The 27,010-nt window shown below is 43.7% G+C and overlaps 1 protein-coding gene across 1 annotated transcript; it reads right to left on the reverse strand.

The window, feature by feature from the left end:
• Nucleotides 1–13,882: 13,882 nt before the first annotated feature.
• has2 (hyaluronan synthase 2) lies at nt 13,883–22,363 on the reverse strand (the record flags this gene model as incomplete). The annotated part of the gene is made up of 3 exons (XM_080749663.1): nt 13,883–14,812; nt 14,992–15,093; nt 21,737–22,363. The coding sequence occupies 3 exons, from the start codon at nt 22,361–22,363 to the stop codon at nt 13,883–13,885; spliced, it is 1,659 nt and encodes a 552-aa protein (XP_080605789.1).
• Between the last annotated feature and the right edge of the window lie 4,647 nt (nt 22,364–27,010).

Genomic DNA, 27,010 nt, shown 5'->3' on the forward strand with positions numbered 1-27,010 from the left:
ATCATAGCAAGGCCCAGGCAGACAGACAGAACAGAGAGAGAGAGAGAGAGAGAGAGAGAGAGAGAGAGAGAGAGAGAGAGAGAGAGACATATGGAGATGGAGATGGAGATGGACAAAGAGAGAAAGTGTGTGTGTGTGTGTGTGTGTGTGTGTGTGTGTGTGTGTGTGTGTGTGTGTGTGTGTGTGTGTGTGTGTGTGCGTGTGTGTGTGTGTGTGTGTGTGTGTGGTACCACACCTTAGCTTCTGTGGTTAGGGGAAATAAACAATGTCTGTCTGAATAGTTTGACTTAACCTTGACTTACAGCTGAGATTTTACACACCATAAGTTCACAGTAGTTCACCACAGAAAACCTCTCAGGGTTAATAGAACGTCGATTGTTTAAATTAACAATGAGACTGTGTTGCTGTGATATGACATGATGGCTTTGTGGACCAAGGAACAACGAGAATGATCAAGGGGTGAAGTTAAAACAACTGTTTAGTCTGCGCTTCTATCATTTGCTCAGTTATGTAAAATAGCCTATTCTAATGTGAACTAGGGTAAAGTGAATCCCACAACATCTGTTTCTCACATCTGTCTTCGCATTTAGGAACATATCACACTGGGACAATCCTGAGAAAAGTTCTCTTCACATTTAGCTATTCGGTTTATAATATACATAATCTACCTCTACGAATATACTTTCGTGATAATATGCCATAGATGATAGAATAGCGAGAGAAAGGAAAGTGTGTTGATGTGTTCCCCTTGGTATAGTGAGCCGTATTACTACTACTATTACTACTAGACTAAGCTGGTGCCTAGTTTAGTAGTTGGGAATGCATGCCCCAACCCACCGTCCGTCCGTCCGTCCGTCCATCCATCCATCCATCCATCCATCCATCCATCCATCCATCTTCAAACCGCTTATCCAGAATCGGGTCACGGGGGTAACAGTTCCAACAGAGATGTCCAGTGTTCCCTCTCCTGTGCAACATTATCCCCTTCCTCCTGGGCGATCCAGTGTGGAGATGTTATCCCTCCATCTGGTCCTTGGTCTGCCAGGGGGTCTGCTCCCAGTGGGACGTGCATTGAGCATTGTACCTGTTGTCAAAGTATGCGCTGTACCCATTGTTAGAGTATCCAGTACACCGTTACCACAGTACTAAAACGTTTATAAAAGGGCCTAAAACTAAAACTGCTGATGTTGGGATGTACCGTTGTTTCCTGTTGAGATTGGCACATTTCCTGGGGCAACTTGCCAAGATCGCACGTCACACAGTTCTTTTATTTTTTACTCTCAAAAAAGCGGTGCATTTGAAACTACATTGCAGTGCACATCATGGGGTGATCACTGCTTGACTCCTGTGAATTGTTTTATTGTTATTTTTGTTTATTTTCTGTTTATTTCGTTGCTGAGTGAGGTCAGCAGACAAAGTGACGTGAGTGAGATGAAAAAACCTGGGTGAAATCTGCCAATCTCAAGAGGAAACAATGGTACATGGGCATAAATGGGAGGCAGTTGGACTCTGCAGAGTTCCTTTGTACATGCTAGCTACTATATTGGTGCAACAGTATAAATGTGACACAAGCTCAGCCAATCCATGAAGAGGATTGCTTTGGTTTGGCCAATCAGGGCGCACTCATCCCTCCCATCCCACAACCCCCACAGACACAGAGATTTGGTGCGTCCTCCACAAACCCGCAGACAGACAGATACAGACATTCGTGTTTTTTCCCACAGCCCCGGGTGAGGGGTCATCTGCCACACACATGCCAAGTTTGAAGCCAAACGGTTGGATGGTGCAGGAGTTATGCATACATACACAGACACACACAGACCCGCTGAATGTATGGATTATTATTGTTGTTGTTGTAATTGTCTGCTACAACTTCACCAAGGTAACATCTCTCTGATCTCATCTCACCTGTGGAGATGTTGGTCAGTCCATAACCTGCAGGCAGGGAAGTGCAGAGAATGTCAGAGAGGCAGGGGCTGAAATTTCAAAAAGGGCCTTTTGGTGGATCAAGCACCGCAAATAGCAGACCTCCAAGCTCACAAGCTCAAAAATTGCATTTATGGTCTGGAAAGGGCAGTTTTTACAGACAGGCTCATAAGCCCCCTTTGATATATGTGTGCACGACTGCACGTGCCTGAACTCAGGTCTCGGGATCCAGTAAGGCACCTCGTTACAACAGAGGACAACATATTGGGGGTGTCTAGCCTCATTAGCCATTCCTGGATGTGTTTGGCTCCATGATCTGTTACTGTACAGTAATAAGAGTAAGAATAAGAATAAGAATACAACGTTTAATACACTCGAATTGAACGTAAGCGGGCAAGTTTTAAAATGCGCCCGAGAGGCTTGGAGGCAAGGTTTTTCCTCCGCTTCTTGGAGCGAGGACCGTCCTCTGTTCCAATTCCGCTCCTGTTGGGGCCGCAAACCGCATGTCTCTAAATGCCCCTCAGAGGACAACATGTTGGGGATGTCTAGCCTCATTAGCCAACCGCAGCAGTTCCCACAGCGTGTGAACTATGTCATCAAATTCAACAGTGATTTAAGGTTGGGCCTGGCCCTAAGTTATTCAGAGATATTCAAGTGTTTGTTTATGAGCTGCCTAATTCGCCTTGTGTGGCAGAAATAAGTGAGTGTAAACAGTGTGTGTGTGTGTGTGTGTGTGTGTGTGTGTGTGTGTGTGTGTGTGTGTGTGTGTGTGTGTGTGTGTGTGTGTGTGTGTGTATGTGTGTGTGTGTGTGTGTGTGAGAGAGAGAGAGAGAGAGAGAGAGAGAGAGAGAGAGAGAAAGCGAGAGAGAGAGCATTACAAATGTTAGAGTGTGTCTGTTTGTTGATTCAATAAACAAGCTTTCTTATGCCATGACAACCGTCCACAACCTCCACATTGGTGGATAGAGAGACCCTCTGTTCTTTTCTTAATTAATCTGTTTGTATTGGAGCAAAACCTGCATGCACGTACGTACGTACGCACGCACGCACGCACGCACGCATGCACATGCACATGCACATGCACATGCACATGCACACGCACACGCACACACAATCACACTCAGTTCTGTCTCCAATTCACTTTACTTCATCTGTTTCTACTAGGACAACAGCACAATGCCAGCCAGCCAACTAGCAGCAGGCCCATCTCCAGTCGTTCAAATCAATAGCTTTGCTTGAGTTTTGATGTCCAAAATCTCCAAATGTAACTTTATTCCTTCTCTATCACAAATGTTACCTCTCTTTCACCTCCATGGTAGACCACAGTAGACCTCCAGAATAATAAAACAATAAACTTGGACGAGACATTGTGATCACTGTCAAGTACCACAGCCCAGTTGTATAACACTTCTTCACAGAGGTTATAGATTTTATGTCCAAGTTGTCTCAAATGTTCCCGATGTTAGTGCCAAATGTTGACGGAGAACTGAGAACTGCAGATTCAATGCTTTTTATATTGTTGTCGGACAGAGGCTTCTATTACCATGAAATCAGAATCCATTTGGAATTATAATAATAAGTAATTATTTTCTTTTTCCTGGAAACATCTCCCTAAATAGTCAAATATAGAACTACTTGATTCGTAAGGGCAAAGGCACTATCCATCTAAATTATAGCCGAAGTAATGTACCAAGAAGACTAGTGTGAAAAGTATGTGGTCGTGAGAACTGAAGAACTGAATTGAAGACGGAGTAATGTGCCCATGTTCGAATCATAGCTATTTTTGGGGGAATTCTTTCCAAATTAGGCTGGTGCCCATGTGGGGATGATGCAAGTAGGGTATGCGCGCCCCACCCATTTATGCAATAGCCATTACACTTGTTGTCAGAGTACTCCTTGTACCTGTTGTCACTGCTATGATGTCATATTAATGACATTAGGTACTCCATTCCAATCATGGAAGTCGGTGCCTACACTCCCCACACAGACACAAATTCATTGCGTCTTCCAAGGGCCTCCATGGTCATAAATGGGAGACAGAGTCGCAGAACGACAGATACAGCCATGTCCTGTCCTGTCCTGTCTTCTCTATAGAGAAAACGATGGCAGTGTATATTTCAACCTTGTGGGTCAAAGTGTCAACCTTCTTTGACTTCACCGTCAGTAGTGCCACTGTACTCGAGAGGATCTTGCGGTCCAGAGGACCTAAAAAATACTTATTTTCAAATGTATTTAATTTCAAAGGCCTTAGTAGCTGGGAGGGAATTCGTCCAAAATCATCAAAATCGTGCACTTGATGATACGCAATTGATTTTTGGTATGGTGTTAGGTATGGCTATAACGTTTACAAAAGGCCATCGCAAACAAGTTGGGCTCGCCCCCTAGTATGCTAGATATGCTAAATAACATACTAAAAATGTAGGAAAATATTACTTTTGGAAAGGCATAATTTTCAAGATGGCGTCCACGATGGCTGCCGTAAGCTTAAACAGGGATTTAATTCACCCTTTGTCAAGTCCCACCCATTGTCCTGCCCCTCTCCACACCCATTGGTTGCTGTGTCTTGGTGGGACATTCAGTGGGACATTCCATCCACTGCCATGTTAATTCAGTTGCTTCATATTGTTATTCTGTGGGCTCAATTCTAATTTCAAACTTTGTTTCAGTCAATTGGAACTGCTCAGTGGCACCATAGTGAATCAGCATGTTTTTAAATGTTTTTATCTCTCCAAAAAGTATGTTTTAGCTAATTCAACATAAAAAAGGCAGAACCAGGGCGGGACAAGGCAGATAGAGCCTGCTGGTTGGTCAGTCAGGGACCAACCAGGAGGCTAACAAAGGGTGAATTGCGACCGAAGGTCGCATTATACCCTGAAAAACCTTGTAGCTTGTCTGTCTGTCTGTCTGTCTGTCTGTCTGTCTGTCTGTCTGTCTGTCTGTCTGTCTGTCTGTCTGTCTGTCTGTCTGTCTGTCTGTCTGTCTGGCTGTACAGGAAGTGATGTCGGTGTGATGTCAGTGAGATGACAGAATGACTCATATATGGGCATAAAAAGGATGTCACGTGACATCACTTCCTGTACTGACAGTCAGACAAGCTACGAGATTTCTCAGGGTATAAAAGTCCATATATGGTCATTCCCAGAAAAAGAAAAAAAACCTTTTATGCCCATACATGGAGATTTCTGATGTCATAAATCCCTGGCCGAAAATTGGAATGTTAGGGTACCCCCTTATGCCCATATATGGAGATCCACAGGCATCAAACCAAGGCCCTAACTCATCAAGGCCCTGCTTGGCATTACTTGTACGTTTTATGCCCATATATGGAGATTCCTATATTGTCAATATTAAGGACATTATTAACTCTCACTGTGCCAATCCCAAACTAGTTCGGCTTTATTTGTCCTTATCAGGGTGCCGATCCCGAACTAGTTCGGCTTTTAAAAAAAAAAAAAATTTTCGAGCCGCGCCGCCGGCCGTCATCTGTTTACACGGCCCGCGAGAGCGTTGCGCCGCCGATATTTACCATCCACTCCAATGCAATCCAGGATCTTTAGAGCTCATTTTCTCTGTTCCATGCATATCCATGAGGTGTGCAAGGTTTAATCATGGCTAAATCGCCGAAAATAGGGCTTCTAAAATGCTTGGTAGTCAATAGCTAACTTCAAGCTAACTTCATCCTGTTCCTGTACATGAACAAAGGAAAGTGTTCAGGCGAGTCATGGCTGCAAAGGGCTTGTGCATATACCAGCACTTGTCTATGTAGCATTCTATGGCCATTGGGCGCCCTCTAGTGGTGAAAAGGTGGCACAGAATGAGTTAAGGATAATGAACAAACTCCCCCCAGAATGACAACAACTAGAATCGTCAGAGAAACGCTGTGGTTGGCCAGATGGCCAAGAATTGGCGCGACCTCGCCCTTTAGGGTGAGGTAGCATGTCACCCTGAGGTCGCAAGTCACCCTGAGGTGTCTTACTAGTATATAATAAATCATAATAATTGTGCACTTGGTGATACGTTTTAGATTTTTGGTATGATGTTAGGTACAGTATCATGGGCATAAGGCCTAGCAAAATAAAACTTTGGGTTCCGGTTGGCTGTAATTTTAGGGCTGAGTAGGTAGGGAATTTATTTTATTTTATTTTTTATTTTTATTTTTTTGTGGGCATGATGGGTAGCAAGGAATTTTATTTTATTTCCTCATGGGAAGGATGGGTAGGTAGTTTTTATTTTTATTTTTTTTAATTTTAATGTTTAATTTACAGTTTTAATGAATCATTTAAAACATATTTTTTAAATTTAATTTTAATGTTTAATTTACAGTTTTAATGAATCATGCAAATGAAATCATATTTCAATTTCTTTTAGGATACTCTTATTCTGAAGAGATTAAGAAGTCGACCACCGTCTGGAAGTCTTATTGTAATAAGAAATCTGGAAGTCTTATTGCTGCTAGCGCAACATATCTTATTCTGAAGAGATCGGCTACAGGAAGTGTTAGATTTTGTGGAAAGTTCCACTCATGTCAAGTTGGTGGCGGTAATGCACCTTGAATGGTTTGCCAACCGCCAATAAACCTCAAAGAAGAAGAAGAAGAAGAAGAAGAAGTGTTAGATTTTCCAGCTTAGATTTGACACAAGAACACAACTCGACGAGCGAACGAGAGAGAGAGACGCAGTCGTACTTGCAGACATGCAGTGTCGCACGGGAGTCCGCATTCACTCAAGCGCTGTTGCCGTACAGTCTTTCAGATGAATCCCACGCTGTCATAAATGTTTCGTCTCCAACTCACGTCTCTCTGTGGTGGCTATACAGTTCTCAGCTGTACTGGTGGCTGGGCTGCTAACGTTGCTAGCATGGCTACCGCTGCCAGTCAGTGACTGAGTGGCAACGCAATTTGTCCCCCGATTGTGTGTGTGCTTGTGTGTCTGTGTGTGTTTGGAGGAATACAAGTTGTAACGTAACTCACATTAGTTTAGCCTCGGGAACCGGGGACAGGTCCTGACTTCGCGAATGTGGTCGCACCAAATATATTTTTTGTAAGACGTTTTTGATCGACTCGGTCGGATTTTGACTTTTTATTTTATTTTTTCACCCCAAATGCCAATAAAATCATCTGGGTCGCACGTATTTAATAGGGTCGGTCGCCTACCGGAAACCAACATATTATTTTGTTAGGCCTAAGCTTTAAAAAAAGGTCAGTATTATGGTTGAAACCTCAAATAATTGGTGGAAGTTTCAATGGATTCTTTTACTATTGGGTATGCTAAATAACATACTAAAGGTTTAGGAAAAACAAACTACTGGAAAGGCATCATTTTCAAGATGGTATCCACGGGAGCTTAACATGCAAATTGTAAGGGAATGTGCCATCTTGATAATGATGCCTTTCCAGGAGTTTTTCATATTCTTTGTATGTTATTTAGCATACCCAATAGTAACGGAATCCATTGAAAAATCTCTCCCATAAATTATTTTAGGTTTCAACCATATACTGAGCTATTTAACTCTTTGAGTGCCAGCGCCCTCTAGGGGCCAAAGAATGCCAGCGCATCTCTCATAGGCGAGCGCTTTAGCTTCCAGGACTTCAGCTTCCAGGACCTGACGTGCTCACGTTCATGCACGGCATGGAAATGTCCCGGATGAAGATGCTAACAGAATGGCTATTCCCATTTTGTCATCTAAAAGATCATTTTTGGGCGATTTCGCCGTAAATAAACCTCGCGCCGCTTTCCTAAAACACAAAAAAGAGATATAAGCCTTTAAAGATGCGGTCTTTCATTGGATTAGGCGGAGATTGGCGATTGCGTTCGCAAATTACGGCCGGCCGGGACGTTGTTAGCTTTCGGCTAGTAGCTACAAAAATCAAGCCAGGCTTCAGAAGGCCTCTTATCATTTTATTCATTTAATTAAATAAAGCCGAACTACTTCGGGATCGGCACACTCGTGTACTCATCGGAAGCGGCGCCGAACATCGGGTGAACATTGGGGAGCTCAAAAATGTATTTTAAACCATTTTTAATGGAATATATCGTCGGACAGAGTAGAACGGCTAGCTGGCTAGCGGCTAGCGAGCCAGGACCACCCACGACTCTACAAGCAGCTCGGGGTAAGTGAATTAATAAAAAAAAGATTGTATTGGATTGAAATAAAGCCGAACTAGTTCGGGATCGGCACCAGATGAGTTAATATTGGATTCATTGCAAATAGACCACTAGGGGGTGAGCCCAACTTGTTTGCGATGGTTTTTGAAAACCTTATGCCCGTACCTAAAATCATGCCAAAAATCTAAAACTTATCACCAAGTGCACAATTAGGCCTATATTAAATCCCAATTTATAGGCATTTAAGCTCCCGGCAGCCATGCATTGTGGACGCTATCTTGAAAATTATGCCTTTCAAGAAGTTATTTTTTCCTACATTTTTAGAATGTTATTTGGCACACCCAATAGCACCAGAATCCATTGAAAAATCTCTTCCGTCAATTGGGGTTTCATACTGACCTATCCAATATTTGATTAATTGCAAACAGACCACTAGGGGGCGAGCCCAACTTGTTTGCGATGGTTTTTGTAAACGTTATAACCATACCTAACACCCTACCAAAAATCTAAAGCGTATCACCAAGTGCACGGTTTTCACGAATTCCCTCCCAGAATTCTGGTTGCTAAAACCTTTTCCTCCTGGGAGGCCAAATCTCAGTTACAGTATATCCACTTGAACCCACCTTACCTTGAGACACAGTTTAGGAAAAGCTCTTAGAAAACTCAATCACTCACCCCACAGAGGTTAGGTTTTGGGTGTCAAAAAGATGACACGTAGTAACAGCGAAACGCTCCCCCGGCTGGCCAGGGGGAGGCATTATAGAGACATTATTGCATGTTTTTTGTGAGGGTACTACCTACACTACGAGACGCAGAGAGAACATGCAAACTCCACACAGAAAGGCCCCACCTAGGGTATGGCCACTGGTGACGCGGAGGAGAGAACACGCCCCCAGCATCCCCAGCAGGAATCGAACCCAGGACCAAAAGGGAAAGAAAGGTATTGAAAACATCTTTGCTCAGATCGAGGCCCTGTTTCAACGACTCACCAAAGATTATGGCAAACCCACACAAAGACTAGCTCTGGCAAACAAGGAGCGAAAATGTCTCTCCCATGTCTCTCTGTTCACCCAGCCAAAAAAAAAACATAATTAATGGGAGCTGCTGACCCTACTTTAACTTGGCACTCTGCAAGGGGTTGGATTTGTCTGATAAGACCTTCTCATCAGAACAGTATCCTGTCCAAAGGGCGGATGAATATACTCCAGTCTGAGTCACTAACAAAAACAAAGGACGGCCCTTGGGTCATTAATGGCTCGAACCAAGCTTTCTTTCTTAATCATACGATGGAGTGTCCTTTCTGCGCGTCATCCTATCTGATCCCATGAGCTTACTGTCAGTGCGGTGTAGTTCATTAGCTAGTTGGCCACAAGCTGAAGCCTTTCAATTTGAAGTCGTACTGTGTCACATTCATTTTATTAGTCTGTTCTACCGACACCCCTTGTAGATCCGTTGTCATTACAGCATGTAGTGAACAAGAAATGCTGAAGGGTCCTAGCTCTGGAGGATATTTTGGAGTAAGATCTTTTTGGGGGCTTTTGCCTTTGTTGACAGAATTACAGTAGTCTGAAGGGGAGTGCCACGCAAGGTCGCCCGGGGTGGGAGTCGAACCCCCGACACGCTGTCCGGCTGCATCAGCAGCCTAGTTGCCCGGACCGCTGCCCTAGCCGACCAGGCCTATAATGGTATCTATTTAAAGGAGTAATTCACCCCCAAAATGATGATTGATTAGTTACTGATGCCATGGAGACCTGAGTTCAATAATATTTATTTAGGTTTTTGTTGCTTTTCTAAGACAACATTTTTTTGATTATAATAAATGTACCCTGATGGTTTCCCCATCCAGTGCCATGCATTCGGGTCCCCATCCAGGGCCATGCATTTGGGTCCCCATCCGGAATCAATACGGGTATATTTACTATAGTCACATTTTTGTCTTAGGAATGCAACAAATACAAAAGAATATTATTGAACTCAAGTCTCATGTCATGAGTAATCATTAGAAAAAAAATCATTTTGGGGTGAACTACTCCTTTAAGTTAAAAAAAAAAGAAAAGAAAAGAATGTAAATTTAAATCCCATTAGTAATCATCGGGAAAAAAAAACATTTTGGGGTGAACTACTCCTTTAAGTTAAAAATAAAATAAAAAATGTAAATTTAAATCCCATTAGTAGTAGCCTAGTTCCAGGCCGAATCGCTAGCCACACCCCTTTAATTTTTTTGTTTCGGCGATTCAGGTCTAGAATCGCTCTCATTGAGGAGGCCTGCCTCGGTTGAAAATCCGATCGGCGAATCAGCGTCGTGAATCAGCGTCTTGTGATCAGCGTGGGTGGGGGTTTCCCAGAACTCATGTGTGTTTCCAAGTACACCAGCGCCGCCGGCGTACCGTACCGCGCATCGGGTTGCGATAAAATGCGGTAAATTGCGGTAAAATGCGATCGTATCGATCTCGCTATGAAACACCAGTAGCAGGCATGTTATGTTGTGTTTGATTACTAGTTCGTAGTGCTCCTATTCTGACTGTTTCTTTGGTTAGCAAGTAGCACTAGCAAGCAACAGGCTAGCCACTAGCCAGTCACACATAACAACCATGATAACAACACTATGTCATGTGTTGGTCGGTGAACCAATCGCTGAAGACTGCCTCTTTTTAGCAACGCCCATCCCCGCAATCGCCCTGGGGGGAAGCGAGTTCAGACTGAATAATGAAGTAAAACGAAATGTCAATTCAGGCTGAGTGTCAGGCTACATTAGTAGACCTTGTATTAGTGAACTGTACTGTCCTGTGCTTTTCCTATGCAAACTTCTAATAAAGTATTAAATCAACCAAACAATCAATCACTGCATCCCAAGACACTCATACAGACACTATACTGTAATTGAACACTATGTGATTGGTTTGTTTTAATAAAGCAACTCTCCACAGGCAAATTCAAATATTTTTTCTTTTTATTTGGCACAACACAAAAGTGCTTCAAGATAACACTGCCCATGATTAGTCTGGCACGAAAACAATTTCATGGAACATTTATTGGTCTCATTCATCATACCTTGGTGTAAATTCTGTCCTTAAAATGCTTAAATGTTAGACAAAGTTATTCTTTAAGGCACAACACACGTATAACTGTAAAACGTTATACACATTTTGGAGTAGAGATAACATTTTGTGCAAATGTTCCTGGAACTTTCATGGTTCATTTGTTCATTGTGTTTAGGACTAAATATGATGCATTCCCCATGCATATTTGACCCCTGCAATAATAATAATAATAATAATAATAAAGAGCTTAAAAGTGATTTTAGCTTGTATTCAGAATTAGTAAGACAATTGCAAGATAATTTAAGTCAATTTATCTTATTGCACTAGAAAATTATTTGGTTGGTGTCGATGTTGACTTTGAGTATCTTCTATATCAACTTGTTATCCTTAATACAATTATGAAATCACTTAGTAAGCATGTAATTTTTGCTGTGTATACATATGGGACCCTATGGATATGAAATGTATACCAACATATTATTTTTATATTATCCAAGGACATAAATCTCTAAATCACAGAAAGGTCTTAGCCTATATAAATATGCTGGTTTTCTATCAAAGTACAAAAAAACACAGGTTCATCACCTTTTTTTTTTAAATCAATAACTTATCCCTCGAAATTGCATTTTTTTTGTTATCACTGCAAAACCCCAGCTTGTAATTTCACATTGTTTGGTCAGATATATACGTCATTGTCAGAACAGTCGAAAGCACAACACATTTTCAATGTTTTCATATAAAAAAAAGAAAAAAGAAAATAGAGAATCTTTGGTGGCTAAGTAAAAATAGAATAAAAATGTCTATATAAAAATGCATCAACATACAATAAGTTGTCAACGGCTACAGCAAAGGGCCAAAAAAGGCAGAGAAATCCAGCGTTGACTTAAACTATGTATAAAAAAAGGACACTTTTATATCTTTTATTTATTTATCACAAAAAGATCATAAATTACTTGAGACCTTCAGAATGTGCCTGCCTTGGGACAGCATCCTGGCACCTCGATGCAATGCAAACAGAACCACTGAGGTATATCATCTCCATTACTAGACATCATGGGGCACCATGGGACAGAGACATAAAAGTGCATAGAATTTAAATTCATGTCAGTCTGTTGTACCTGTTCCATTCCAAATGCAATTCTCTTCCAAGTGCTCTTGTCCCTTCCACTACCCCTAATAACACTAGGGGTACATGTATGGATATAAATCTATGGAAATGTATTATTCAAATTCAGCTAGTAGCCTATCGTATCCTCTTTGAGGATAATCATCTTCTCCCTTCATATCTCTCCTCTTCTTAAAGTTTTCTTTAAAAAACATGTCACTTCCTCACAGGGACGTGCAGAGAATGTTTGAGAGGCAGGGGCTGACATTTCTAAAAGGGCCTTTTGGTGAAAATATCGAAAATAGCAGACCTCAGCTATTCTTGGTGGCATACGGCATGGATTTCTACACAGAGAGGGCAATTCTTTAAACATAGGTTGCTGCATTCAAGTTCAGGAGAGTTTGGACAAGGCAATTCTCCTGAATACTGCCTTTGCATGTCTTTCACCATAGTGAAAACTGCATTCATGATCTGGAGAGGGCACTTTTTACAGACAGATAAAAGGGCAGGGCTCAAGCCCCCTTTGAAGTCTATGTGTGCACGTGCCTGCTTCCTCATTCAACTTGATCTTCTCATACCAGATACTGTCCAAAGAGATTACATTATTATTACGTGAGATTTAATAAGAGCAAGGGCATATGGAGAGAAACACGTTTTGGGTTGGAACAAGCCCATGATGTCCACTTGGTGGTATCATTCATGTTGGCAGAAAGAAATACATTAAAATCAAAATAGTGTTACAAAATGTCTGACACAGTATAAAAAAAAAACTAAAAAAAAAACATGGTCTTTGTTTCTGTGTAGAAACAAAACAGTCACAGCAGCAACGATACACTGTCTCTCTTCTGGTCACATGACTTCACCTCTGGTCACCTGATCCCGTGGAGAGCCTATCTACCAATCAGTGATCAGTTTGAGATTATTCACTTTGTAAACATTGAGAGAGAGAGAAAGAGCAGCTCCCCTTTTCCTCACCCTTTTCCCCTTCTGTGTTCTTTGCAGCACTTCCAAAGCATTTTTGTAAGAACACTGGATACGGTACGTGGCAATGCTTTTTGCCCAGAGTGTTTTTAGACCATGTGACATGAAATAAATGCACCTTAACTTCTTTGTAGACTGGGTGGGGTGTCCTTGTGTCAGGGTGCCTGGCCTAAGTCACCAATTCAATCGATAAAAGTCGCAATTGCAGAGTAAACCTTTCTGGTAACTGACGTTACCAGTGTCTCTTGATGCCTGTTCTTTCAATGGTATCAATTCTTACCAGTTTTACAGTCATCTGATAGTGGAGATAGACACACTTTTAAAAGTTGACATGACTAAACCATTACAGGCAGGCTGTTAAAAGTACTAAGACCTTTTTTGCTAGCAACCTTCAAAGACAAGGATTCTAAATGATCCATGTATAGCACTCACATTATTACTAGGGGAAATACTGGTGCATAGCCTGTAATCTTTCTACCCCAATCCTTGCGATTTTAAATGTCATAATGAAGACATGTACAAAAGCATCCACGAGGGAATGACAATTTTGAGAATGGTATTGTTTGCTTCTACTTTTTAAGTCACAGCTTCCAATTACATTTTGTGGCAGCCATTGTCTCCCTCTCATTCAGTTTCATTTACTTGTTAGGGGACGTCAAATGGCGCGAGTGCGAGCAGCCCATTGGCAGAAGGTTTCTTGGAAAGAGACGAGCACTGTTTTTGCATCATACATCTAGCACCATGTCATAGTGAGTATCTTTCTTCCTCTTCCCGCATTTATTTATCAGCACTGCGTACAACGTCAGAAGCATGACCCAATAGCTGGCGTACACGATCGCCCCTATGATCAGAACTATTTTCTCTGAATCGGGAAAAGGTTTTCTGGTCTCTTGGATTGTGGTATAAATAATACCGATGAAGAGGATGGTGAACCAAACGGATATGGGAATAAGGCCGATGAAGTTCACCACGACGGTTTTCCTCCCCGACGTCCCCCATCCGGATTTATTGATTGTCGCTATGGCAAACATCTTCGCCGGCAACAGGCTCGACATGTACAGGACGGAGTAGAACGACATGAACACCATGACGATGTTGCCTCGCAGGCAACTGGCGAACGCGGCCTTGATCAGTGCTACCGCCTGGACAATGAGCAGGAACAGGAGGATATTCCAGAGCCGTCCTTGGTAGAACAGCTGTATCGCGGTGGCAATGAGGAAAAACGGGAAGAACCCTGTGATCACAGCCTCGTAGGTCATCCACAGGTGGTGCTTGTGGAACCACATGGAGTTGTAGAGCCACTCCCTGAAGTAGGACTTACTCCATCGAGTCTGCTGGTTGAGCCAGCGCAGGTACGTGATGGGCGTCTCGGTGAGGCACTTCGACCGCGCCGTGTATTTGGTCGCGTAGCCGAGACTGAGGACCCTGTTGGTGAGGTGGCGGTCGTCCCCGAAGCTGCAGTGAGAGCCCATGAAGGTCTGGTTGTACCAGTCCTCCACAAACTCGTGCAGGAGGGAGTTCCGGTACATTCCTAAGGGTCCGCTGATGCACTGGACGCAGCCAAAGTAAGACTGGCACGCTCGCTCTATGTTGAAGGCCATCCAGTACCGCACACTGCTCAAGAAGGAGATCCATGACTCATACTTATTCAGGATCTGCATAGAACAGGAGAGATTACAGAGAATATGATTTAAAAAGATGATAAATTATGAAGCATGGCTTTTCTAATCAAACTTTGCGATGCCATAAATGTAAGACTGAAGACATTAAATAAAATACTCAGTTATCAAATGGTGGAGGAGATCATGTGAATTGAAACATTTGAATTGAATACCTGTACGTCACCTCCCACGCCCCCCACCATTGGGTCTTCTTCCAGAACCTTAACCATCTCCACCGATGACGCAGGATCCAACATGGTGTCAGAGTCACACACCTAAATGAGACGCACAAAATGCTCAGTACTTTCTGCATAGGAATTACAAGCTTTGTTCCACAGTATTGTATGACAGTTAACAGTATCTACTGAACACTAGTAACCATGTTTGATGTATTTAATATGGCAGTCACATATAGTATTCTGGAAACCTTTTATCATTCATTCATTCCACTCAAGGGCGCATATCGATATTTCGATGTCCCGTTGTTTCGAGGTCTCAGTAGTCCGAGGCTAACCTGCCGACGCTGGTGAACGCTAACCTGCCGACGCTGGTGAGCGCTAACCTGCCGACGCAGGTGAATGCTAACCCAAAGCCTAAACCCTAACCCTAACCGTAACCCTTACCCTAACCCTAAGACTACTGGTACCTCGAAACAACAGGCCATCGAAATATCAAGATTTTGCCCCTCTCAATCGCTCTCAGTTTTGAGGAAGGCCAAACTCTACTGAAGTTCTCAGCATTTGAAACGTATTCCATGTAATACTAATAGATATATTTCCATGCCATAAAATGTCCATTAACATGGAAATGTACATGTATCATTCAGATTTTAGTTGAGAAGAAGTTGAAGAACTATGCTGGCTGTGCTAAAGTCACACTAGTTCGTCCAACTTCTCAACTTGGAGGCAGCAAACACTTTAGAATTCACACCTAGCGGACACAATACTGTGAAAAGCCTCAAACATTCCCATGCCCTGGCCAACACCACCACTTAGCCTTTGATTTGGGACCTGTATCTCATTACACATACTGTAAAGCCGCTCTCTGTGACTTGTGGCAGATTAGGAAGCTCAGTTAGGTTTGATTGGAGTGTTGGTATTAAACACCATCACTGCATTGGCTATGCTCTATGTATTTGTATGAAAGGCAGTGGTTAATTTTAATAAGGACATTCCATTGGCTTTATTGGGAATCTGGGAGTCATTCCATTATAATGAATAAAGAATCTAAAGTTTGTTTTGAGCGGCGCTCCTACATGTGGCTTTGTCTGTGTTCATAGTCCATCTTAAAAGAAGATCCTTCATGCCAAATTGGGAGTGAAGTCTTCACTTAACTTAAAGGGACTACACCATGAATTTTCATTTTTCCATTTTTTATGTATTTATTTGGTGACCCACCAGCACATTCTATCCTCACAAAGTCCTATTTCTGACCATTGTGTCTTTCTCAGTTTATGGGCAGATCTATGTAAGCAGATCTCAGAACGGGCTGTCTGATTTTAGGTCCGATTGTGACAATCGGGACCTACTGCTACTGCTGTGCTGAGTGGGGGTTGGGGAGGGGTGGGCAGGCCTGAGAAGGAGGCAGGAGGAGCTGGGAGAGAGTTGGGCAGGGGTGGGCAGGCCTGCTGAGCAGGAGGTGGGGAGGAGTGTGGGGCCAAAACCGGCTCAATAGCGCAGTCCTCCCACTCAGGACAAGGTGGTACTGCAGCTGAAAATGATCTGAAAGCCAAAGCCAGGCAAAAATGACTGGAGCTCTGTATTCAGGAGTGTAATTTAGCCTCAAACCTTTTGAAAAACGTTTTTGGGACACAATGTTATATAAATTATTTTTAAATGCATGGTGTATAACCTTTAAAGCCTAAGTGAAGGTGGGTCATGAGAATACACACGGTTTGCTGTTAGTATCTCCCCCCTCTCTATTGTGTGATGGTTAAATGACGTTTTCTTCAGTGTATTGAGGCTACAGCATGTCTGTGCCAAATTGAATTGTCTTGTACTGGTCTGGATCAAGCTAAAAGATATGTTGCCAGCACATAATCTATTGCAATGAATAGCAGAATTCTTCACACCCAAGTAATAACCACCCACTATTGCTTTGGATATAATCACCAACACTCACTTTTGGCAAGCATTTGAGTGGCACATGCCCATTTGTCTCTCTTTCTCTCTCTGTCTGTTTCCCCCTTTCGCTCAGTCCATAAATGGCAGAATTGTTTCGAAGTATGTCTAAATAAGTGGGTTCTGGCAGCCTGTAGCTTGTTGCAGGTGTTTGATAGCGTCATGGCAAAGAAGGATCTTTTCATCCTAACAAACTACTCTAGTTTCCATTGGATTAAGACTAATAAAGCACTATTGAGTAAATACGTTTGATTTCAAACCAATTCTATCTGTCCTACAATTTACATTTTAGGTATTTAGCAGACACTCTTTATCCAGAGTTTGTTAGCCAGAAGATTGAAGAGTCTGGGACGTGTGGAACATTGTTGTTACGGTGTTTTGCCGGTTGCTGTACAAGTTGTAATATAGTTTTAGGGAAGGATCAGACAGCTTCCCTGTGTTAGCTGATTTAAGTGAGCTGGAGGGGTTGAAAGGTTTGTAGGCTAGGGGGGAGACATGAACATTTTGGCTGGTTGAAGACCAAGCTTGCTGCGGCATTCTGGATCATTTGGAGGGGCTTAATGGTGTGAGGCCAGTAAGGAGCGAGTTACAGTAGTCAGGTTTTGATATGACTGAGTCCTGGATAAGAAGCTGGGCTGACTCCTGGGTGAGGAAGGGCCTGATCCTTCAAGTGGGCATCTCTTATAACCATGTGTTAGCCATCGTATTGTAGATTTAACCTGATGGCATTTGGAATTTCTGACTAAGCACTCACTTCAATTGCTACCTGCCCCAACTTGCCCCAAGTTAACATAATTAAGGTCAAAGGTAGTGGTTATAATACCCTTTGTGTAACTTTTAATGGATTACATTGTAGGAACTTTAATTTAAGTGAATATATACTCAGCAACAATTTGCACTGGAAATGAGTGCTCTTATGTACAGCATGCCCATGGCTAAAGCATCTAGGTGTAGTTGAACCTGGTGAAACTCGAATTTAAATGGATGTTTATCCGTTCATGGGAATAAGCTGCGTGGAAAATAGTTTCTGGGAGGATCTGTCCTTCATTGCAGACACAAGGTTAACCGAGGACTACCCTAGCATGGGGCCTACTGTCACAAACATGTGGATGCAATAAAATGTCTGAGGCTGTTAGACCAACATAAAACAATGGTGTGCATTATGCAACACTGCTGTATCATCTTTTTGTGCAAGAGTCTTCAACGTTTTCGTTTACACCAAGGACCCCTTAGTTGAGAGAGAGATGAGTCAGGGACCCCCGCAACCTTTTCAGAGATTCCAATCATCAGTCCATTTTGAATTCATGCCAATTTGTGTTTTACAGATATTTAACCACTTGAACTGTCGTTACTTAATAAACTTGACCTTTCACTCTGTACTTAGTCTGCTCTTTTACCCCTCTACACCAAACCTTTTAGCTTAAAAGCCGATCTACAAGCTCACAACGCCTCGCAGCGCGAGGCGTTGTGAGCTAGTAGATCTGCTATTTTTTCAGTTCTCAGAATATGGACACTAGGGTTCAAGTGGTTGATATAAAAAAGAAGAAAAAAGTTTCAATCACTCAAAGATTTGGAGGACCCCCTGTAGTAACTGTGAGGACCCCCTAGGGGTCCCAGACCCCCTGTTGAAGACCCTTGTTTTAGTGGGGTTACGTTTTGTGCCCTGTGCTGTCTTGACATTGACAAGCTTCTGCTGGACAATGATTAAGCTTTATGTTAAATCAAAAGCATTGGTAATGTTTTGTTTTTTGGTAAATGAAACACAATCGGCACTTATGTGTGCGTTTGCTTAAGGCAAAAATGTAATCCAGGCCGATCCAATGGGCATATGGAGTTGTGCAACACCCTATTTCCAAAAGCTGTATCACATTCTATATGCATGCCAGGGGAAGTCAAAGCAAATTACAGGCCTGAAACCAACAACCATAGAGGGAGAGAGAACAGTCACTGAAGACTTGCCAAAAAACTGACCTGGGTATGAGATAATCGGATTTACATGGACCCCAGGTTGGGCATGACACATTCAGAGTTTCTTTGTATAATGTATTTATCTTATTTCCCCTTTAACTGAATGGAGTTGTATTACTCCAAACAAACCTCTGACCCAAAAGGTGCTGTTTTGAAAGAGGCCAGGCAGTAAAATCTTGTCAAGAGAGTCTTGAGTCTTCCCCTCCCTCAATAACTGTCCTGAGCAAGGCACACCAAAGTGGCAACTAAGGTAGGGTGACCAGACGTCCCAGTTTGTCCGTCCGGGATTGTCCCGGTTTCAAGCAGGGCGTCCGACAAACACTAATACGTCCCGGTTTACATTTACTACCAAATTGCCCCGGTTTTTGCCAGAATTACAATAACTAGAGACTGCCCAAGCCCACTCCACACCCAGTGGTCCAGGTCAGCTGTCACTCACTCATGTCATGGGACACGCCCACCACTACTCGTATCCCAGTCGCTCTCAAAGTGAGGTCCAAATGGACACTTGCGAGGTCTGTAACTCTGAGAGTGTCCATTTGGTTCCATTTTTGTGCACTCTCAGAGTATGGGGGTCCTTGAGGTTTGTAAGTCGTTTTATAGTAAGGTATATGATGTCACGTGAAGCTTGACCAATCTATGATTGGCTACGGGCATAAACAGCCCCACTCTGATTGGCTACGGGCATAAAAGGCTCTCCTCTGATTGGCTACGGGCATAAACACAGACAGACAGACAGACAGACAGACAGACAGACAGACAGACAGAGATTTGGCTCATTTATAGATATAGATAGATAGATAATGGTTGTTTTCTAAGTTTATTTTTCATGTTATGCTCATATAAACATGCTCACCTAACCCAATCAGAAAACATGAACAAATGCATTGCGTGTCTGAATTCAACGCTGAGGCTATTGTTTGTCAATCAGTCGGTGCCTGTATGCAACACCTATGGTGCGTATACATGTGTGCGTGCATGAATGGCCACTTGCGTGCACGACGAACGTGCACATTGATTTAAGGGTCTCGGTTTGAGGGGGCTGAATATTTGGTCACCCTAAACTAAGGTCAAGGGAGCTATTCAGAATGTCAAGAACAGCTGCAATTTAGGTTTCTCATTAAAGCCCACTTTTCCTTGTTGTGTTTGTCTTTTTTGAACCAACACTGCCGCTATTGTGTTCTGGATTTTTATATGTGCTGCTGCCCATGCCATGTCAGCATTCCAACAAAAAATGTTGCAATATTTCCTCATTATGTTCTCGCTGTGCTTCAAACAGACTGGACTGAACTCACGTTGCTGTGTGTTTAAAACAGTAGGTAGGTTATGTGTGCGTTAGATGTGAGGTCTGTGGAAAAAAAGGTCTTCTCTTAGTATGTCTGGCTGTCTGCTGCCCCTCCCGCTGTTTCACGCAACATTACACTGCACACACAACCACCATCCATCTTGGACTGGCTCAAAGGCGCCTGGGGAGTTATTTCTTACAAAATGTAATTGTATGATTTGCAACACCTTGAAAAGGTTATTGTATAGAATATAACATATCCAGTAGCTTCAGTTGTGTAGTATATCATCAAGACTACACATGTGTGAAGGCACGAATATACTCAAGATAATGCAGGGATTTTCTTCTTTCTTTCCTTGACCCAGTTTTGTGTCCAGAGCCAGACTTTGAGTCGAGACCCAAAAGAGAAATGATGTGTTTGCCCGGGACCCAAACTTGTGAAAACAGCAGATCTACAAGCTCACAACGCGTCGCTTCGTGCCGCTTTGAGAGCTTGTAGATCGGCTATTTTCACTACTTCTTAAACATTTGTTTTCTGATTTATGGAATTGCTTAGTTTATTTAGTTTAAATTACTTAGAAAAATCATTATATATTTTTTAATTTTTAAATGTTTTGACAAAATGAAGGAAACCAAAAATGAAGGGACCCATAAAAATGTGTCCGCGACCCACGAATGGGTCCATGGGTGCTTGGGAAGCCGTGATGTAGATGATGTAACTGATCTGCTGTTACATTTAGTCATCGTGGGCCACCCTGCCCTGCCCTCGCTCATGCTACACCGCGCTGCACGATGCACACAGCCCACCATCCGTCTTAACCAGACACAAAAGACTCTTTGTAGACCCCATATTTGGTTTGGCACGGCCCCGGTTCCCTCCTCCTCCCCCCCCTCTCCCTCTGCCGTAATACCTCCATCCCCCCACTCTCCACTCTCACTCCCATGCAGCGTTACCTGGCTGCATGTAAGCCTCCTTCCCTGCCTCAGTCCACGTGCACCCTCCATCATTCCTCAGATGTTTTAATGTCCTAGCCTGCACATGTTTACAGTAGCATCCACACAGGCTGTGGAACGTCCAGTCTCTAGTACTCATCCCACATCTGCTGTCGAGGTAGTAGGTATGCCTATCTGTCCATGTATACCCTCCTATCACCATTTCCTACCGCATTTCCCACCTGTTTCTCCATCCATTTCTTTCTTTTGGTCCCCTCTTTCAACCATTTCCTTTCTACAACTATTTCTGTCAGTGACACTGACAGAATATATGGTATACCCTGAAGAAGGCAGTTTGTCTGCCGCAACGTTGGTTTCCTCACTTTGCGTCCTTAAATAAAATATTGGAACTTTGACTACCAACATGTGCGGCCGCATCTTTGTCTTTTAAAGACTGCCATTGAGATGATTTTGCCGTTGTCCGGCACCACTAACAAGGACGTGGTGTGCGTAGCATTCTCGTGCACGGTGACACTAATAAACCATCCATCCATTTCTCCATCCATCCATCCATCCATCCATCCATCCATCCGTCCACCCAATCCGTCTTACCTGCACATAATCCACGCTCCTCCCCAGTGCTTTGAAGGCCGTGTACATGACCTCCCTCTTTCCTCCCCACTTCTGCATGATGCAGATGCACTTGTTGTTCAGCACCAGCCTGGAGACCTGCTGGAGGCTCTCTGCGTAGCTCTCGTCCGTCTCCTCGGGCCCCTTGAAGTGATAGTTACTCCTCCACACGTACGTGGCCGCCTTGTCCCACCCCATGATCTCCTTGAATATCTCCATCATGTACAGGTCGTCGTCCGTGTTGCCGTCGATCACCATGATCACCTTGATGCCCGGGTACGACAGCCTCTTCACGGACAGCAGGCACTTCCTCAAGTAGTTGGGGTCCTCCTGGTACGAGGCGATGCACAGCGCCAGCGACTTGGTCAGCTTGATGGGCGTCTCCAGCGACCGCCGCATGTTCCGGTGCTCCAGGAGGGCAAAGAGGCTCTGGATGATGAGGTGGATGACCAGGATGGCGCCGTACAGGCCGAAGGAGAGGTGGTTGCGCGCGGTGGTGAAGAACTGGTAGCCCATGATGTAGGCCGTGGAGATGCCCACCAGGAGGGAGACGCCGAACATGGTGGTGCCGAACACCCGCAGGTAGGTGAGGCCTCTCTGGCATTTCATCTGGGGACAGAAGATCAGAGGAAAATAGGGGTGAGTAGAGTTTAATTAGGACCCTTTGACATCTTATAGGCACAATAGAAGAAAGGTTGATGAAGATAGAGATTATGAATAATCCCAGATTGTAACTTTAATGTGGAAAAAAGATACATCTTTATTTTGATTGTAATGCAACAAAACTGAGGTACAGTAAGAGGTGACATGTAAGGGGAGAGTAAAAAGAAAACAACGATTCATTCTAATTCTAATGTATTGAGAAGCACAGACTCAGGTTGGAAATGCAGTAATGTCTCCCCTCCCTCTCTCTCTTCTTCCCGTCCCAGAAAATCCCCCTGTCTAAATGTCAGACAGTTGTGAGTAGCCGATTGTTCCAACTTTCTTTAACGCGGGTGGTCGCACATTACAAGATTTCTTGACCTAATTTAGAGGCAAACTGGCAGCCCAGCCAAAACGTCCGAGGACCAGGTGTTGTGAGAGACCTCATGAGACAAACCTCCACAGTCCACTCCTCTAAAACCAGGGGTCCTCCAAAACTGTTCAGACCACCACCGTTAAAGCCTCAGCCTGCTGGACTAGCCGGTCCATGAAGAGTTATTAACCGTGAGAGTCACAAAATGAGTCACAGGAGGAGGGGGTCCTCTTGTGACTCATTTTGTGACTCAACAGCTTATGGATGTTTAACGCACAAAGTCCCAGGTAAACAAAATCTCATGGTCTAGTTGTTGTGCTGTACTTCTCCTTTGTAACGCTGCTACCGCCATCTGTTTGGCAGACCAACGCGAGCCCACTCAGTGCAGGCTCAACTCGGCTCAACGCAGTGCGGGACCACCCTGTGATGTCATCTGTTTATATCTCCGTGGGAAGCGAGAAGACAAGAGCTTTTAGACCTTAAGATGTAGCGCGTGGCCGCCTCCCCCTCCTGCATTTGGCAGTCCCAGACTGGATTTCAGGAATATACATACATTTCCTTCATCATATCATATCGTCGTTGTCGAGTGAAAACCTTGTATGTCCAAAACCGTTGGTTTTGCATTTATCATTTTAAAAATGATGTTTGCATCCATTTTATGCCCATGGCGGGGAACGCGCGTGCCTAATTTGAAATAGGGAATGAATGCCCCACTCTTTAATGCAAACCCCATTATACCTGTTGTCATAAGAGCCGTTTTGACCATATGTTTGCCTGTGTCCTTTTATGCCCATATAGGAACATCAGAATACGTAACCATGGCATTTTTTGTTGACTCATGTGGTGTACGTGATCTCAGAGCCTTTTATGAAGTGATGTCACAATGAGTCAGCGCTTGCGCCAATTTCCTCCGGAACAGCCTGATGTCAACAATCAGCTCTGCATAAGGAGATTCCGAACGTTTTGCGCCGGTTTCGAAAAACCGCGAGTCGGGTCGGGTCGAGGCCCGGCACTGCACTCCGCGCGGCGGCGGGGAACGCGCGTGCCGAATCTGAAGCCGGTGGGACGAACGGTTCTTGAGACAAACGGATTACAAACAGACAGACACGCAGACAGACAGAGATAGTCGCATTTATAGATAGATGATTTAATCTAGTGAAAACAGCTGATCTACAAGCACACAACGCCTCGCACCGCAAGGCGTTGTGTGCTTGTAGATCTGCTGTTTTCACTACTTTTGCGCGACGGCCTTGTATGATGAAGCAGGGCTTTACTTTGCGAAAGAACGTACACATTTGAAACTTGGAGATACAAGGTTTTCACCCGTCAACGACGATATACTGTGTGTGTGTATATGTGTGTGTGTGTGTGTGTGTGTTTGTTGCGTGCGTGCGTGCGTGCTTGCGTGCGTGCTTGCGTGCGTGCGTGCGTGCGCGCATGCGTGCGCGCGTGTGTGCATGCAGTGAGAGAGAGAAAGAATTATGTGAAAGGTTGTGAAATGTACTGTATGTTATTTTTGAGAGTTCATAATCCCAGCTATGGAGTGGAACTAGCCAATCGGACACAAATTGCCTATCCGCCGCTGGGATCTCCTGCACTATACTAGAAAGAGAGAGACACACAGACTGCGGAGCCTTTGACACGGCATGTGTGTGTGCGAGTGCACCGCATCACACACGAAGAGACCTGCACCTGTGACTTCCCTGCAAGCCAAATGACGTCATGATGACGCTATGATAGCGTCCTCCGGTGACGCTGGTGACGTTCAGAACTAGGCCAGATCACAGCCCATATGGGGATGATCTTGACGTCATTACCAGGACGTCATATGGACTATAGGATTATTGTTATTGTTTGTAATGTTAGTTGAAATATGAGCATGTAAGGTTACATTCTGGGACATATCTGACTAGTTATGATATGTATCTGGACTTGATCGGACCCTCTCCAGGACGTCCGTTTTCGTGGGCAGGATTTATGTTGGTTGAAATCAGGTGCTATTCTAGGCCAGATCCGACTAGTCATGGTTTGACTTGATCTGGCCCCAATCGAGACGTCACTGATTGGTCCAGGTCCTGACCGTGCTTGCTGTTAAAGTCTGAATCTGACTAAGGCTTATATTAAACCAAACGTGCCAATGCCATGCCAATTTCACAACATACCTTGTACACCGCATGTGCATGCGTGTGCGGACTGTTATATAATACAGTTTCACTGTATGCACCTTTGCCCGAGCCACAACAGGACAACATTTCCTAGAACAGTACTTGGTCAGGGGTCATCGCCATGCTGATGGCTTGTGGTGGACATTTTGGTCAAAATTCCATTCCATTCCATTCCATTCCATTCCATTCCATTCCATGTTGTTCCATTTGTACACTCTCAGAGTTAAGGGGGTCCTTGCAAATAAAACATTTACTAGTGGACTCCTAATGTGCCATAGTGTGGTAGTAAAAACGTGTCTTATGATCAAAATAAGAACATTATAATGGTGTGTAAAAAAAAGAAAATCAAACATCTGTCACAGACACATTCGTCCATGTACAGCCATATTGGTGACCCCTGTAGTCAACACTTTGAACAGTGTTTTGTGAATGATGTACAAGCACTGATGATGGCCCAGATTCAAAGGGCATCTTAAGGGCATCTCAAGTGATGTCACATGTTATTGTTACTCGCGAGTTGATCACGTTCGGTAATAACGTGTGTGAGTGGGTGCGTCGGCGACTCGTCACAGTAGTGACGAACAGTGGAGCTGTCAAGAGAATAGTGCTATGTATGAGATGAACATTCTCTCTGGCAGGAGCTCTCCTGACCACACCTAAACCCAGACAGGCAGACGGAGAGAGAGAGTGAGGGAGCGAAACAGGAATGAAAAGGGGGAGAGTGAAAGAAGAGAGGCAATGATGAAATCAAATGATGATGATCATATTATGATGAATAAAATAGAACATAATACACAGTAGCCTAGACGGTCACTTATCTCCCGATTAGGGAGTCTTACTGGTTTATTCTCTGTTGCACAACAGTGTTGTGATAGTTAATATTCAAGCTTTGTGTGAAGGATTGTGAATGAATACAGTAGTGGATTTCGGGGACTCTCTTGGTTCCTTTATGGGGGTCTAAAGTCTGTAACTTTGACAGTGTACAAACGGAACCAAATATGGACCCTAACGCGTCCATTTGTACACTGTCAAAGTTAAGGGGATTTCAAAGTTTGAGAACAACTGAATTAAGAGACTAAAATCAGGGAGGAATATGAGGAAAACGAAACCATACAGAGAGAAAGCAGAGGAAAGGGGGGAAATGCAACCAGGGGAGACAAAATAGAGACAGTGAGACAGTTTTGTTTTCCTGAAGCAGAGAGGAGAGACAGAGGCTCAGTAAAAGAGGTATTAAGAGACAGAAAGAGAGGAATAGAAACAGAGGAGACATCATGCCAGAGCAGGGAACACACACACACACACACACACACACACACACACACACACACACACACACACACACACACACACACACACACACACACATACTCCTTGGCACAGACATAATGCCTTGTTCATTTGATCATTGGATGAGAAGGCCACAACTAATGTAGCAGGCCTCTGCTGGCACGTGGTGGACCTCTTAACGTCAGACGCACGTTTACGAGACCCTTGACACATGTTATACACACACACACACACACACACACACACACACACACACACACACACACACACACACACACACAGTCAGTCACACATACACACGCTAAAACACATCAACATATAAAACCCCCTGACACCCCTGAGTTAGTACCAAAAAAAAACAACGAGGAATGATTGCACACAGTACTCATTAGCACATTAGCCTCTGTGTGTGTGTGTGTGTGTGTGTGTGTGTGTGCGTGCGTGCGTGCGTGCGTGCGTGCGTGCGTGCGTGCGTGCGTGCGTGCGTGTGTGCGAGTGAGTGAGTGAGTGAGTGAGTGTGAGTGTGAGCAAGCTCACAATATATTGACACCCTGCCATCAACTCAGACTGAACCCAGTTTGTTAAAACCAAAAAACACAGACACGTGATGTAGCACGAAGAAAAAAAGAAAACAATACCACTCATAACATTGCCCAATAAATGAACAGCCTCAGGTGTGTGTACTGTAATGCTTTGTTCATTTCTGTAGCAACTAACAGTCAATCTGTGGATGGAGATTTCACAGGGAGCAAACTCTCTGCTACACAGTCAAATCCTCAGCGTTCGTTT

The sequence above is a fragment of the Nannobrachium achirus genome (genome assembly GCF_963921795.1).
Source record: "Nannobrachium achirus genome assembly, chromosome: 2".
Taxonomy (NCBI): domain Eukaryota; kingdom Metazoa; phylum Chordata; class Actinopteri; order Myctophiformes; family Myctophidae; genus Nannobrachium; species Nannobrachium achirus.